The 13,529-nt window shown below is 66.9% G+C and overlaps 1 protein-coding gene across 1 annotated transcript; it reads left to right on the top strand.

The window, feature by feature from the left end:
• Positions 1-4,657: 4,657 nt before the first annotated feature.
• On the top strand, positions 4,658-13,178 carry LOC123346620 (suppressor APC domain-containing protein 2-like). Its single transcript, XM_044984097.1, has 6 exons — positions 4,658-5,069; positions 7,377-7,513; positions 8,818-8,955; positions 10,850-10,951; positions 11,149-11,274; positions 12,046-13,178. Exons 1-6 carry the CDS (start codon positions 4,658-4,660, stop codon positions 12,166-12,168), a joined length of 1,038 nt encoding a protein of 345 aa, XP_044840032.1. The 3' UTR covers positions 12,169-13,178.
• Positions 13,179-13,529: the final 351 nt, after the last annotated feature.

Below are 13,529 nucleotides of genomic sequence, written 5' to 3'. Positions count from 1 at the left end.
GGGCTGGCTCCGGGGCGGGGGGTTAGAAACGGACAAATCCCCCCCGCTCCGCGGCTCGGGCGCGTTTCAAGGCTCCCCCACGGGGCGGGAAAAGCCGGGGCCGGGCCGGGGGGCGCGAATCGCCCCACTTCGGAGTCCTGCGAGCAACTCTCGGCGCAACACGGAGCCGATCCGGAGCGGCGGGTCCGCCCCGCCAGCCCCACCCAGGAAGAGAGTGAGTCACCGGGGAGGGGAGGGGAGGGGAGGGGGCAGGCGGGGGGGGGCTGCCTCTCTCTCTCCTGCCAGCCCCGCCCCCTCCCCTCCCTCCCCCCCCGGCCCCCTCCTTCCCCACCTCCCGCCCTCTCCCCCTTCCCCCCCCCGCTCCGCTCCCCCCGTCCGGGACAGACAGACGGTGCCAGTGACAGACTCGCGTCCTCCGGGGCAGCGGCAGACAGAGCGGCCCCCACGGATCAGGACTCCTGGGTTCTCTCCCAGCTCTGGGAGGGGAGCAGGGGCTGGTGGTTAGAGCAGGGGGGGCTGGGAGCCAGGACTCCTGGGTTCTCCCGGGCTCTGGGTGAGCAGGGGGGGCTGGGAGCCAGGACTCCTGGGTTCTCTCCCTGGCTCTGGGAGGGGAGTGGGGGAGGGTTAGAGCAGGGGGGGGGGGCTGGGAGCCAGGACTCCTGGGTTCTCTCCCTGGCTCTGGGAGGGGAGTGGGGGCTGGTGGTTAAAGCAGGGGGCTGGGAGCCAGGACGCCTGGGTTCTCCCGGGCTCTGGGTGAGCAGGGGGGGCTGGGAGCCAGGACTCCTGGGTTCTCTCCCTGGCTCTGGGAGGGGAGTGGGGGCTGGTGGTTAAAGCAGGGGGCTGGGAGCCCGGACGCCTGGGTTCTCCCCGGCTCTGGGTCAGCAGGGTGCTGGGTACAGGGAGGAAAGACCCACGTGGCCGTGGCAGGGCGGAGACTTGAAGCGACACAGTAAACCGCTGTCTTCAGTCATGAATGGGGAGCCCCTGGCGAGGCCACGGAAATCCGGTGTCGGTCATTTCAACGGCTCACAGACCCGCGGGCAGGAAAACTGGAGGGGGCGGGCAGGGATGTAAAATCACCCCCACACTGATAACTGACCCCTCCCCAGGGGGCTGCGGGTCGGGAGTGAGGGGCACCGGCAGAGCTGGGGGGGGGCAGGGGGCTGCGGGTCGGGAGTGAGGGGCACCGGCAGAGCTGGGGGGGGCAGGGCTGGGCTGCCAGGGGCTGCGGGTCGGGAGTGAGGGGCACCGGCAGAGCTGGGGGGGGGCAGGGGCTGCGGGTCGGGAGTGAGGGGCACCGGCAGGGCTGGGGGGGGCAGGGGGCTGCGGGTCGGGAGTGAGGGGCACCGGCAGGGCTGGGTCCCATGTTCCCCTCCCTCCAGCTCTGTTGTTTACCAGGGTCAGGGGGAGGCTGATTACAAAGCTCCCCCCACTCCCCCGCCCCCAGCCCTTGGGGTGTCTCAGGCCTGACCCAGCCCCATGGGGACCAGAGCCTGCTGCCCCTCCCCCATCCCCCATGTGTATCTGTGTATCCTGCGCTCTCGCCACCCCCCCACCCGTCCCTCCTCTCTCCATCCCCCAGCCCCCCCATGCATCCTTCCATGCGTCCCCTGCCCCCCTCCACCCCACCCCCCCCCGAGCTGCCCCGCCCCCTCCGCCCATGGCAGCCGCCTGCTCTGTCAATATTGACCTTGGCAGCTGCCCAGGGGCCTGTGACCCCTGTGGGAGGCCGGGGCCCAGAGCCTGGATCTGGGGGGCTGGGGGACACCCCGGGACCCCGAGCTGCTCCCTGGGGGTCCAGCCGGGCTCCTGCCCACGGGGGCCTGATTTAACCCCTCGTAGCCAATATCCCCCCCCCCCCCCCCAGCACAGCCCAAGGGAGCCCCCGGCTGCAGCTCGGCCCCGGTTACCCATGAACCAGCAGCAGCTTCCCCTGCCCTGGGGCTCAGCCTGCAGCCCTGGGCAAGCACCGGGGTCCCAGGGTAACCAGCCGCCGCGCCCCACCCCAGAGGGGCCGCACCTCTGCACCGGGCGAGGGGTCCCCGTGTCAGCCCCACACACACCGCAGAGCGGCTGCATCTCTGTGCTGGGCGAGAGTCCCTGGGTAACCATCCGCCGTGCCCCACCCCAGAGGGGTCCCCGTATAACCAGCCCCCACCCCAGAGGTGGCTGCGCCTTGGGGTCAGTGACAGGGCGGCCAAACATAGGGGCCCGGCGAGCCACGAACAAGAATCCTCAGACGTTCGGGGGCCGCGAGATGCCCACAACCTGCCCCGTGGGGTGGAGCTGCCAGGGCCTGGGGCTTCTGCCCTGATCTCTCCCCGCCCCCAGGGCAGAAGCCCCAAGCTCCCCCTGCCCGGCCTGCTAGGCGGAGAAACAGGGGGGGCCTTGGGGGCTCCATGAGCTAGAACATGATGGGGGGGCTGCAGTTCATGGCCTGGCCAGGAGAGGGCAACAGATCATCAACTGCAACCATGAGCAACACAGCCCTGCCGGTGCCCCTCACTCCCGACCCGCAGCCCCCCTCCCAGCCCAGCCCTGCCGGTGCCCCTCACTCCCGACCCGCAGCCCCCCTCCCAGCCGAGCTCTGCCGGTGCCCCTCAGTCCCGACCCACAGCCCCTGCTACCCCAGCCCTGCCCATCCCCCCGCTCCACTGGTGCCCCTCAGTCCCGACCCGCAGCCCCCCCCCAGCCCAGGGGGACTCTGGCCGTTCGGTGTCCGGCTGTTTCTCTCTCTGGTCCCCAGGGCTGGCGCCTCCAGATCGAGTTTCCTGGCTCTGGCTGGTTGGCAGGAGCAGCTGTCAGCTCCAGGCCCGGGGACCGTCTGTTCATCTCCCCTGGGTGGGGGGAGAGGGGGGGACGTGGGCCCAGGCAACACAGCAGCTGCCACTCGCGGCATCTGCGACTCAGAGCCCCAGGAACCGGCCTCGGGACAAGGGAGGAAAGTGGCAGAAATAATTAGTGACCTGGTGGCAGCAGGGCCAGAGGGAGCCCAGGGCTGGGCTGGCAGGGGCTGCGGGTCGGGAGTGAGGGGCACCGGCAGAGCTGGGGGGCAGGGGCTGCGGGTCGGGAGTGAGGGGCACCAGCAGGGCTGGGGGGGCCCAGGGCTGGGCTGGCAGGGGCTTCGGGTCGGGAGTGAGGGGCACCGGCAGGGCTGGGCTGGTGGGGGCTGCGGATTGGGAGTGAGGGGCACCGGCAGAGCTGGGGGAGCCCAGGGCTGGGTTGGCAGGGGCTGCGGGTCGGGAGTGAGGGGCACCGGCAGAGCTGGGGGGGGCAGGGCTGGGCTGGCAGGGGCGGCGGGTCGGGAGTGAGGGGCACCGGCAGGGCTGGGGGGGCCCAGGGCCGGGCTGGCAGGGGCTGCGGGTCGGGAGTGAGGGGCACCGGCAGGGCTGGGGGGCAGGGCTGGGCTGGCAGGGGCTGCGGGTCGGGAGTGAGGGGCACCGGCAGGGCTGGGGGGGGCCTTGCCGTCCGCATGGTGCAGTGCTGCTACTGGCCACAAGGTGTCAGGATTGTGCCACTCAACCTCCCTCCCCCGCCTACTCCCCCCCCCCGAGCCCCCTTCCCCAGGGGTCTCCCCCAGGAGCTGGGGGCGGATGCTCCGGTCGGGGGGAGGGGGCCGGCGGGGGGTGCTGGGGGACAGTGTGCGGGGGAGGGGTGGAGGGCCGGGGGGGGGCCGGGCTGAGGGCCCCTCGCTCCATGGGGGGGGTACAGGGGCCACCAGCCCCTGGCTTGGGCTGAGCTGACGTTACAGTAGGTCCTGCAATAACCAGCACTTCCGCAAACCCGGAGCCCAACAAACCAGGGAGACCCTACAATAACAACCCCCCCCCCAGCGCTTACGGGAGACCCTACAATAACAAACCAGCCACCCCCCAGCGCTCACCGGAGACCCGACCATAACAACCCACCCCACCCCAGCGCTTACGGGAGACCCTACAATAACAAACCAGCCACCCCCCAGCGCTCACCGGAGACCCGACCATAACAACCCACCCCACCCCAGCGCTTACGGGAGACCCTACCATAACAAACCAGCCCCCCCCCAGCGCACCGGAGACCCGACCATAACAAACCTGTCCCACCCCACTTTTGATACAGGAGACCCTACAATAACAAAGGGCGCCCAGACCCGGGGAGCAGATGAGGGGGCGAAAGGGAGGGCAGCGGATGGGGGCAGGGCTGGGTTCTTTGGGTCTCCGCCCCAGGGGTTGAGCCCCCTGGCCCCGATCCCAGAGTGGGGAAGGTTCATTAGCCAGAGCCGCTAATCAGCTGGCCTGGAGGATTAAGTGGACAGGCTGGTGAGTCACGTGACCGGCTCCCAGCTGGGATCACCCCCCGCCTCCCCCCCCAGCCGCTCTGACTCCGAGATGGGCTGGCGAGGGACGGACAGACGGACGAAGCCACCGCCACAGAGAGAACCCAGGAGTCCGGGCTCCCAGCCCCCTTGCTCTAACCCACCAGCCCCCACTCCCCTCCCAGAGAACCCAGGCATCCTGGCTCCCAGCCCCCCCTGCTCTAACCCACCAGCCCCCACTCCCCTCCCGGAGAACCCAGGAGTCCTGGCTCCCAGCCCCCCCTGCTCTAACCCACCAGCCCCCACTCCCCTCCCGGAGAACCCAGGCGTCCTGGCTCCCAGCCCCCCACCCCGCTCTGACCCATGACCTCCCTGGTTGCCTCCCCTCCCCCCGCTGCCCCCGAGGACCCTGCCCCGGGCCTGGCCCCACGGCTGCCCCGGTCCTTCCTCCGCAGCCTCCGGACGCTGTTCGAGATCCTGGACGAGCAGCGGCGCGGGGCCGTGCACCTGTCGGAGATCGAGAGCCGCTGGGGCCGGGGGGGCCCGGGCCTGAGCCCCCCGGGGGGGGTGCAGCACGAGCACCTGCCCCCAGGGGTGCTGCCCGCCCTGCAGCAGGTGGCGGGGCCCAGTGGGGGGTTTCTGAGCTTCCCCCGCCTGGTGGCCGGGCTGAGAATCGCGCTGCTCCAGGACCGGGAGCGGGAGCAGGAGCCTGGGCCGGAGCCGGCTGAGACCGGACACAACTCGGCGCAGGAGGGGCCGAGCGGGGCCCAGACGCGTGAGTGAGGGGGCAGGGCGGGGGGCCCGGACTCCTGGGTTCTCTCCCGAACTCCAGAAGGGGGGTGAGGCCTAGTGGTTAGAGCAGGGGGGGTTGGGAGCCAGGACTCCTGGGTTCTCTCCCCGGCTCTGGGAGAGGAGTGGGGGCTAGTGGTTAGAGCAGGGGGTGGATGGGAGCCAGGACTCCTGGGTTCTCTCCCTGGCTCTGTGAGGGGAGTGGGGGCTGGTGGTTAGAGCAGGGGGGGTTGGGAGCCAGGACTCCTGGGTTCTCTCCCTGGCTCTGGGAGAGGAGTGGGGGCTAGTGGTTAGAGCAGGGGGGGGCTGGGAGCCAGGACTCCTGGGTTCTCTCCCTGGCTCTGGGAGGGGAGTGGGGGCTGGTGGGTCAGGGCCGGGGGGCAGTGGCAGCTCTCGGGGCTGGGGGTGACGGGAGGGTGGGGGTGGGTACAGGATCTGTAGGGGAATGGAGAGGGGGATGGGCAGCCAGGCGGCTGTGGGGCCCGCCCCCCCCCCCCCCCCCGGTCTCTCAGGAGGGGGAGTCAGCCTGGCAGCATACGGCCGGGGGCTTAGCAGGGCTGATCCTGTCTGCCCCGCCATGGAGAGCCCCAATCCTCTTAGAGCCGGGCCTGGCCTGGCCCCACGGCCAGCCAGAGCCCTGGGGAGCCGGCCCCACGGCAGCCCCCCTCCTCTAACCCACCAGGCCCCGATGCTGCCCCCCCCCGCCCGCCCACCTACCCCAGCTCCCGCGGGTGCCGCTCCCAGCGTCTCGCCCCCGGCCTGGCACCTGGGAGCTTTCGCTCGGGTTAAGCTGCAGATTAAGGCGTCTAATCCGACCCACCGGCCGGCCCAGCGCCAGCCCCAGCTGCTGCGGACGCCTCCCTTCCCGGCTCGGCCCACGAAACACCCACCGGAGAGTACGAGCAGCCGCCCCGCCCCAGAGGTGGCTGCATCTCAATGCCAGGGGGGGGTCCCTGGATAACCGGCCGCCCCGCCCCAGAGGTGGCTGCATCTTGGTGCCGGGGGAGGGGTCCCTGCATAACCAGCCGCCCTGCCCCAGAGGTGGCTGCATCTCGGTGCCGGGGGAGGGGTCCCTGGATAACCAGCCGCCCCACCCCAGAGGTGGCTGCATCTCAGGGCCGGGGGAGGGGCTCCAGCCTGGGGCTCCTGGGCACGTGGGACAGAGCCCAGAAAATCTTGGGTCTAACAGTGACAGGGAGGGAACGATGAGATAGATGGAGCCAAACTCACCTCAAACAGCCCGGGGCTGCGGGTCGGGAGTGAGGGGCACCGGCGGAGCAGGGGGGACCCCGGGGGCTGCAGGTCGGGCGTGAGGGGCACCGGCAGAGCTGGGGGGAGCCCGGGGGCTGCAGGTCGGGAGTGAGGGGCACCGGTGGAGCAGGGGGGAGCCCGGGGGCTGCGGGTCGGGAGTGAGGGGCACCGGCGGAGAAGAGGGGAGCCCGGGGGCTGCGGGTCGGGAGTGAGGGGCACCGGCGGAGCTGCCTACGTGCGGCCGGGCATTGGGCTGCACGGCTGTGTCTGCAGCGGGGGGTGGGGGGGTCGCTCCTGGCGCCAGGCCCCGGCTGCCCTGTTCCTGCTGAGTCGGCCAGAAGCCCCGGCTCTGTCCCTCCCTCTGTCTCCTTGGGAACCCAGCCCCACGGACCCCTCGGCCCCTCAGCCAGCCCCAGAGCCTCCCATCCCCCTCAGTCCCCCCCAAATTCTCCCTCACCCCTTAAATCCCTGCCCCCCCTTCTCTACCATGTGCGGCAAACCCGAGCCAAGGGGCTGAGACACAAGAGAGGGGGATGGGGGAGCCCAGGGCCAGACTGGCAGGGGCTGCGGGTCGGGAGTGAGGGGCACCGGCAGAGCTGGGGGGCAGGGCTGGGCTGGCAGGGGCTGCGGGTCGGGAGTGAGGGGCAGCAGCGTGGGACGCCCGGGGCCAGTTAATTACATTGACGAGGGTCGTGTCCGTGTCTCCAATACGAGGATCGATGGATCAGTACAGGCCCAGCCGGGCAATCAATGAGGCCCTGTAATTAATTAGTGGTTTAATTAGAGCAGCGAGGACGGGACAAGGGGACAAAGGCCCCCAGGGGGGCCAGGCCCCTGCCCCATTCCCTGCCCCCCTGAGCCAGCCAGTCTCTGCCCTGGGGCTGGGGGGAGCCGGTGCCCCCTAGAGGGGACGGGCCCCTGCCCCATTCCCTGCCCCCCTGAGCCAGCCAGTCCCTGCCCTGGGGCCGGGGGGAGCCGGCGCCCCCCAGAGGGGACAGGCCCCGTGCTCAGGCTGGGGCTCACCCCCACCCTTCCCCCCCAGGTGAGGGGGAGCCGAGGGGCGTGACCCGATCCCGCAGCATCAACAGCTCCCTGAGCCAGGCCGGGCGGCCCCGGAGCCTCCGCGTCCAGAAGGAGCCGCGACGCCACACGATCACCCACGGCATCGACTACGGGGCGGTGAGTCCGCACGGCCCAGCCCGGTGCCCCTCACTCCCGACCCACAGCCCCTGGGCCCAGCCCTGCCCGGTGCCCCCCACTCCCGACCCACAGCCCCCCGGGGGCCCCCCAGCCCAGCCCGGTGCCCCCCACTCCCGACCCGCAGCCCCCTGGGCCCAGCCCCGCCCGGCGCCCCCCACTCCCGACCCACAGCCCCCTGGGCTCCCCCCGCTCTGCCGGTGCCCCCCACTCCCGACCCGCAGCCCCCTGGGTCCAGCCCCGCCCCGATCCCCCCACTCCCGACCCGCAGCCCCCTCCGTGTTCTCTACTGGTGAAGAACAGAAATAATTACTGAAGTCCTAGAGGATGGGAGGAAATGGGGCACCAGGCCTGTCCCTTCTGGGGGGCGCCGGCTCCCATTTGGCCCAGGCTCGGGGGGCAGGGAACGGGGCAGGGGCCTGTCCCCTCTAGGGGGCGTCGGCTCCCATTTGGCCCAGGCTCGGGGGGCAGGGAATGGGGCAGAGGCCTGGCCCCTCTAGGGCCGGGGGGGGCCGTTTCTCTCTGTCCCCGTCTCTGTCCCCTGCCTGGCCCAGCCGGGCGGAAGCCGGGGCTTAGGGGCCATTGTCTCGGCGCCGCGGGAAATGCTGCGCTCAGCGGCCGGGCGGCTTAGCCGGGCACAGGGTCCCCCCCCACCCCCGGGCTCCCCGGGCCGGGCCCCTCAGTCAGCACCGGGCTGGGCTGCCGAGCGGGAGCCGCCGGACGGGCAGAGAGGAGGGGTGAAGGGGGAAGGACACGGAGCGGGGGCTGGATGAGGGCGGGGGCCCCCCGCCGGCCCCCCCGCCCCACCATGCGGCGCTGCCCCCTGCTGTCGCTGCTGCTGCCCCCCGGGGCCATTCAACGCGGCTACACCATCCTCATCCTGCCCCTGGGCACCGGGCTGGGCAGCTGGGAGGCGGAGCACTTCTTCCTGGGGGTGAGTGACAGCCCCGCCCTCGGGAACCCAGGCGTCCGGGGCACCCGGCTCTAACCACCAGCCCCCACTGCCCTCCCCGAGACGGGGAGAGAACCCAGGAGTCCTGGCTCCCAGCCCCTCACCTCCCACTCTAACCACTAGACCCCACTCCCCTCCCAGACCTGGGGGGGGAGAACCCAGGAGTCCTGGTTCCTAGCCTCCCCCCCCCCCACTCTAACCACCAGCCCCCACACCCCTCCCAGAGCCGGGAGAGAACCCAGGAGTCCGGGCTCCCCGCCCCCCCTCCCCAAGCCGGGGAGAGAACCCAGGCGTCCGGGCTCCCCGCCCCACACTGACCCCCGTCTCCCCCCAGCTGCAGCGCAGGCAGGCGCGGGAGCGGGAGCGGGACGCGCTGCTGCAGGGGCTGGAACTGGCCGATCGCCTGCGGGGCTGGTACCGGCGCCACCTGCTGGAGGCCCAGCGCAGGCAGGAGCAGGTGGGGGCGGAGCCGGTACGTACCATCGCCACCTTAATGCAGGGGGGGGGAAATGGGTCAGGTCATTGTCTTTGGGGGGGGTGGGAGGGGTCAGATCGGTCCATTGTCACAATGGGAGAGTGGTTGGTGTTTTTAATTGAGGGGTGGGCAATAGATCAGTCCATTGTTTTTAATAGGGGTGGATAAATCCATTAGCCTGGGGAACATAGATCAAACCATTTTTATTGGAAGGAGGGACGGATCAATCCATTGTTACTGTGAGGGGGACTGGATTGATCTGTTAGTATTAATTAGGAGATGGGGATGGATCGATCTTCGGGGTGGATCAAACCATTGTGATTAGAATGGGGATGGATCAGTCCATTGTTAACATGGGGAGGTGGAAGGGTCAGTCCATTCGGATTATGGGGGGAATAGACTGGGCCATTGGTATGGATAGGGTGGTAATGGAGCAGGCTGTTGTTACTGGAGAGGGCCGGTGGGAGCAGAGCTCAGTCCATTGTGTAAAGTGTGAAGGGAGTGGTTTGGTCCATTATTAATAATGGGGGGGGTGGAGCAGTCCACTGTGTTTAATGGGGGGTGTGGAGAGATTATTTCATTATTACTGTACAGAGGGGTGAGGGTTACCAGGTGTCCGGTTTTTGAAAAGGGACCCTGGGGGCTCGGGTCAGCACCGCCCATTGGGCCGTTAAAAGTCCGGTTCGGGGTGCTGTGGGGCTAAAGCAGGCTAATCCCTACCTGTCCTGGCTCTGCGCTGCACCCCAGAAGCAGCCAGCAGATTCGGCTCCTGGGCAGGGGGGCCACGGAGCTCCACGCGCTGCCCCTGCCCTGAGCACCGGCTACGCACTCCCATTGGCTGGGAACCATGGCCAATGGGCGCTGTGGGGGCGGTGCCTGCAAGCGAGACTGGTGCATGGAGCCTCCTGCCCCCACCCAGGACCCGGACCTGCTGGCTGCTTCTGGGGTGCGCGCAGAGGAGTCAGAGGGGCCAGGACAGGCAGGGAGCCTGCCTTATCCCCCACCCCATTGCCCCACTGACCAGGAGCCGCCTGAGATAAGCCCATGACCTGAACCCCTGCCCCAGCCCAGAGCCCCCTCCCACACCCTGAACCCATCACCCACTCTGGCACCCCAACCTCCTGCCTCAACCCGCAGCCCCCTCCCACACGCCAAATCCCTCGGCCGCACCCTCCCAGATGGAGCCCCCTCCTGCACCCCAAACCCCTCATCTCCAGCCTGACTCCAGAGTCTGCACCCCTACCCCCAGCCCAGTGCAAATGAGTGAGGGTGGGGGAGAACAAGCCACCGAGGGAGGGGGAATGGGTGGGGGCGGGGCTTTGGGAAGGGGCGGGGCTAGGGTGTTCAGTTGTGTGTGACTAGAAAGTTGGCAACCCTAATTGAGGTGGGTTGTTCTGTTATAAAGAGTAGGTGGGGTGGATCAGTCCATTGTTATCATTAGGGGTGAATGGACTGGTCCATTGTTATGTGGAGGGGGAATGGACTGGTCCATTGTTACCATTAGGGGTGAACGGACTGGTCCATTGTCACTGTCTCATGGAGAGGAAATAGACTGATCCATTGTAATTGCTGCAGGACAAATGGGTCTACGGTATTATTGGGAGGAGGCAATGGGTCATTCCATTCTTATTATTAGGGGGATAAAGGGGAGGAACAGTCCATTGTTACTATTGGATGGAGGATATTGGATCATTCCATTGTTTAGTGTTGGGGGGAGTGAAATGGATCATTCCATTGTTCCCATGACAGAGGGGTGAACTGTGATATGGGATGCAGTGGGTTAGCCCAAGCTGCCCAGGGTGGGTACAGGGGACCCAGGCGTCCAGCAGGGGACCTGCAGGCTCGTTGCAGGAATTTTCCCCATTGACTATTTCTTCTCCCCTCCCCCCAGGATTATTTCCCAGATTCGTGCCCCAATCAGAGCTGCCTCCTGCTGGCCAAGATCCAGGAGGTGAATGTTGGGCTGCGAAACCTACTGGCCAGCCCTGGAAAGGTCAGCGGGGGGTTGGGGGGCTAGCAGGGGGCTGCGGGTTGGGAGTGAGGGGCACCAGCAGGGCTGGGCTGGCAGGGGCTGCAGGTCAGGAGTGAGGGGCACCGGCAGAGCTGGGTGGGGGAGGAAGGGGGAGCTACGCACTCTCTTGGCTAGTATGAAAAGGGACTCGACTGATCTGTTCTTCCCCCCACATCCAGGCTGACCCTCCCCCCTGCTTCTCCTCCAGCCGGTTTGGGGTTCCCCTCTTCCAAACAGGGAAGCAACAGGAATTTCAGCAGCAAGCCGTGAACGTGCTGAAGGAGCAGAACCGCCTGCTCATCAAGGTACAGAGGTGGTCATGGGCCCGGGAGGGGGAATTCGGGACTCGGAAAATGGCAGCAGAGAAGGGTTCAAGATGGCCGACTCTGCAAAGTCCACCCTGCCTCCCTCAGGGTGCAGCAACTGGTCAAGATGGCCAACTCTGTGGGGATCTCTGCCCTGTGGCTTGGTTGCCTCAGAAGTCACATAAGAAGATGGCCACCTGATCGCTCTATTCCTAGAGTGGCAAGGGGTGAGATTCAAGATGGCCGACCACACCCAGCTCTGCCTTGTGGCAAGGTTGGGTTTGAGGCCCGGATTCAAGATGGCGGCCTAGGATGCCTAGCGATGAGGTTGGGCGGGGGGGTAGGACAACGAGTGCAGAGCTCTTCACTGCCATGTTTCAGCAGTGGGTTCAAGATGGCCGCCTCACGAGTCTTCATTGCCAGGTAGCCAGGAGGTGAGGCAAGGAGGTAGCGCCCCAAGATGGCCGCCTGGGGAAGAGGCAGTGCCACCAGACGGCCACCAGAATGGTCTTCCTTGATAGATTGGGTGAAGGCCCAAGATGGCCGCCCGAGAAGCGCAGGATAAGTAACGGGCAGCGCAACAAAATGGCCGCCTGAGACGTCTTCCCGGCCCCGGAGCATCCAGGTTGGGCTCGGGCAGGGGGCTCAAGGGAGGTTAGCGCCACCCGCTGGCCGCCCGAGGAGTCCGCGCTTCCCCCCTTCCCATCCAGGGGCGTGGGGAGGGAGGCCAATATGGCCGCCCGAGCGTGACCGATGTCCTCTCGGCGGCAGGAGGTGTCGGAGAAGAGCGACCGCATCGCCCAGCTGGAGCAGGAGAAGGCGGCTCTGTGCAGGCAACTCCAGGAGAGCCGGGGCTACCGGCTGCCCAGCCACAAGGAGTCGACCTTCATCTGACGGACGAGGTCACTTCCTCCCGCAGACCAACCGGACGAGGTCACTTCCTGCCACAGACCTACCGGACCCAAGTCACTTCCTTCTGAGAGAAAAGACGTAATTTTCTCCTGGGGCAATGATGTCACTTCCTGTCATTCTCCCAAGGCCAGTGAGGTCACTTCCTTCTACCCCACCCCCCAGTGCAGTCATTTCCTGCTGGACCTGGAAGGAACTAGCTCACTTCCTCCTCCTGTCCTATTATGTCATTTCCTCCATCCTGTCATTGGTCCATGATGTCACGCTCCTGATGGTATCACATCAACTTCAGACTCTGCTGACATCACTTCCTCTTCAGAGCCTGTAGGCGTCACTTCCTCCTCCTCGCTTTTTCTGATGATGTCACTGACTTCTTCACTTCCTGTCCCTTCTTCCTCCAATCCGTGTGGTTGTTTCATAGTCAAGTCCAACCCTGCCCCACCCTCCGAGGTCACGGCCTTTCTTATGGACACACACACAGCCTGACACAACCACCCCATGATGTCATATTCCTGGCTTCCTGTCATCTGGGAGCCTCCCAATGACATCACTTCCTGGATTATGGGTAACAAGAGGGCTAATAACTGACTGTCCAAAGAGGCTTTCAATGGGGAATACCCACAGTGCTTTGCACCAGCATGACCCTTAGCTATAGATCTATGAGGTCCCCATCCCGCCCTGCATACTCCTCTACTTCCCGCACCCCCACCCCCACCCACCTCTCAGCCCGCACTTTTACTTGTGTGCATTTTCAGGGTTCCCTCCCTGACCCCTTTGTGGGGTCTGACACATTGTCTATGTCTAAGTGCCCTCTAGTGGCTGGATTCAGACCTGCGCGTGTGTCATTAGCCCTCTAGTGCTTAAAGCTGATGGGGATTCTCCTTCCACCACCTACCTTTACCCCCGGCATCCCTTTGACAACACATAGCGTGAGCTTTACCCTCCGTGTTAGCCCCCGTCCTCCCCACTTCAGACGATGGATGTGGGGGGAAGACTCCTCCAAGGTATTTATTCTAATAGCTATAAATAGACCGATTGCAATTAATATAATAAACTTGGTCAAAAGGAAAGGACAGAACTGAAGCTTCACTTCTTCATTCAGTGTCCCAATCCCTGCCTCACTGAGCCAGCCAGTCCCCTGGATGGGGGCCAGATGGGAGCCAGCGCCCCCTAGAGGGGACAGGCCCCTGCCCCATTCCCTGTCCCCCTGAGCCAGCCAGTCCCTGCCCTGGGACCGGGTGGGAGCCGGCGCCCCCTAGAGGGGCCAGGCCCCTGCCCCATTCCCCGCCCCCCTGAGCCAGCCAGTCCCCTGGATGGGGGCCGGGTGGGAGCCAGCGCCCCCTAGA

This window comes from Mauremys mutica, chromosome 12 (genome assembly GCF_020497125.1).
Source record: "Mauremys mutica isolate MM-2020 ecotype Southern chromosome 12, ASM2049712v1, whole genome shotgun sequence".
Lineage (NCBI taxonomy): Eukaryota > Metazoa > Chordata > Testudines > Geoemydidae > Mauremys > Mauremys mutica.
Note: the sequence above shows the minus strand (reverse complement) of the source record. Positions and strands in the feature narration are given on the sequence as shown.

Coding starts and splice junctions, on each gene's coding strand:
- LOC123346620 (XM_044984097.1), top strand. CDS start 4,658: ATGACCTCCCTGGTTGCCTCCCCTCCCCCCGCTGCCCCCGAGGACCCT. Junction 5,070..7,376: donor GCCGAGCGGGGCCCAGACGC/GTGAGTGAGGGG, acceptor CTTCCCCCCCAG/GTGAGGGGGAGCCGAGGGGC. Junction 10,952..11,148: donor TACTGGCCAGCCCTGGAAAG/GTCAGCGGGGGG, acceptor CCCCACATCCAG/GCTGACCCTCCCCCCTGCTT.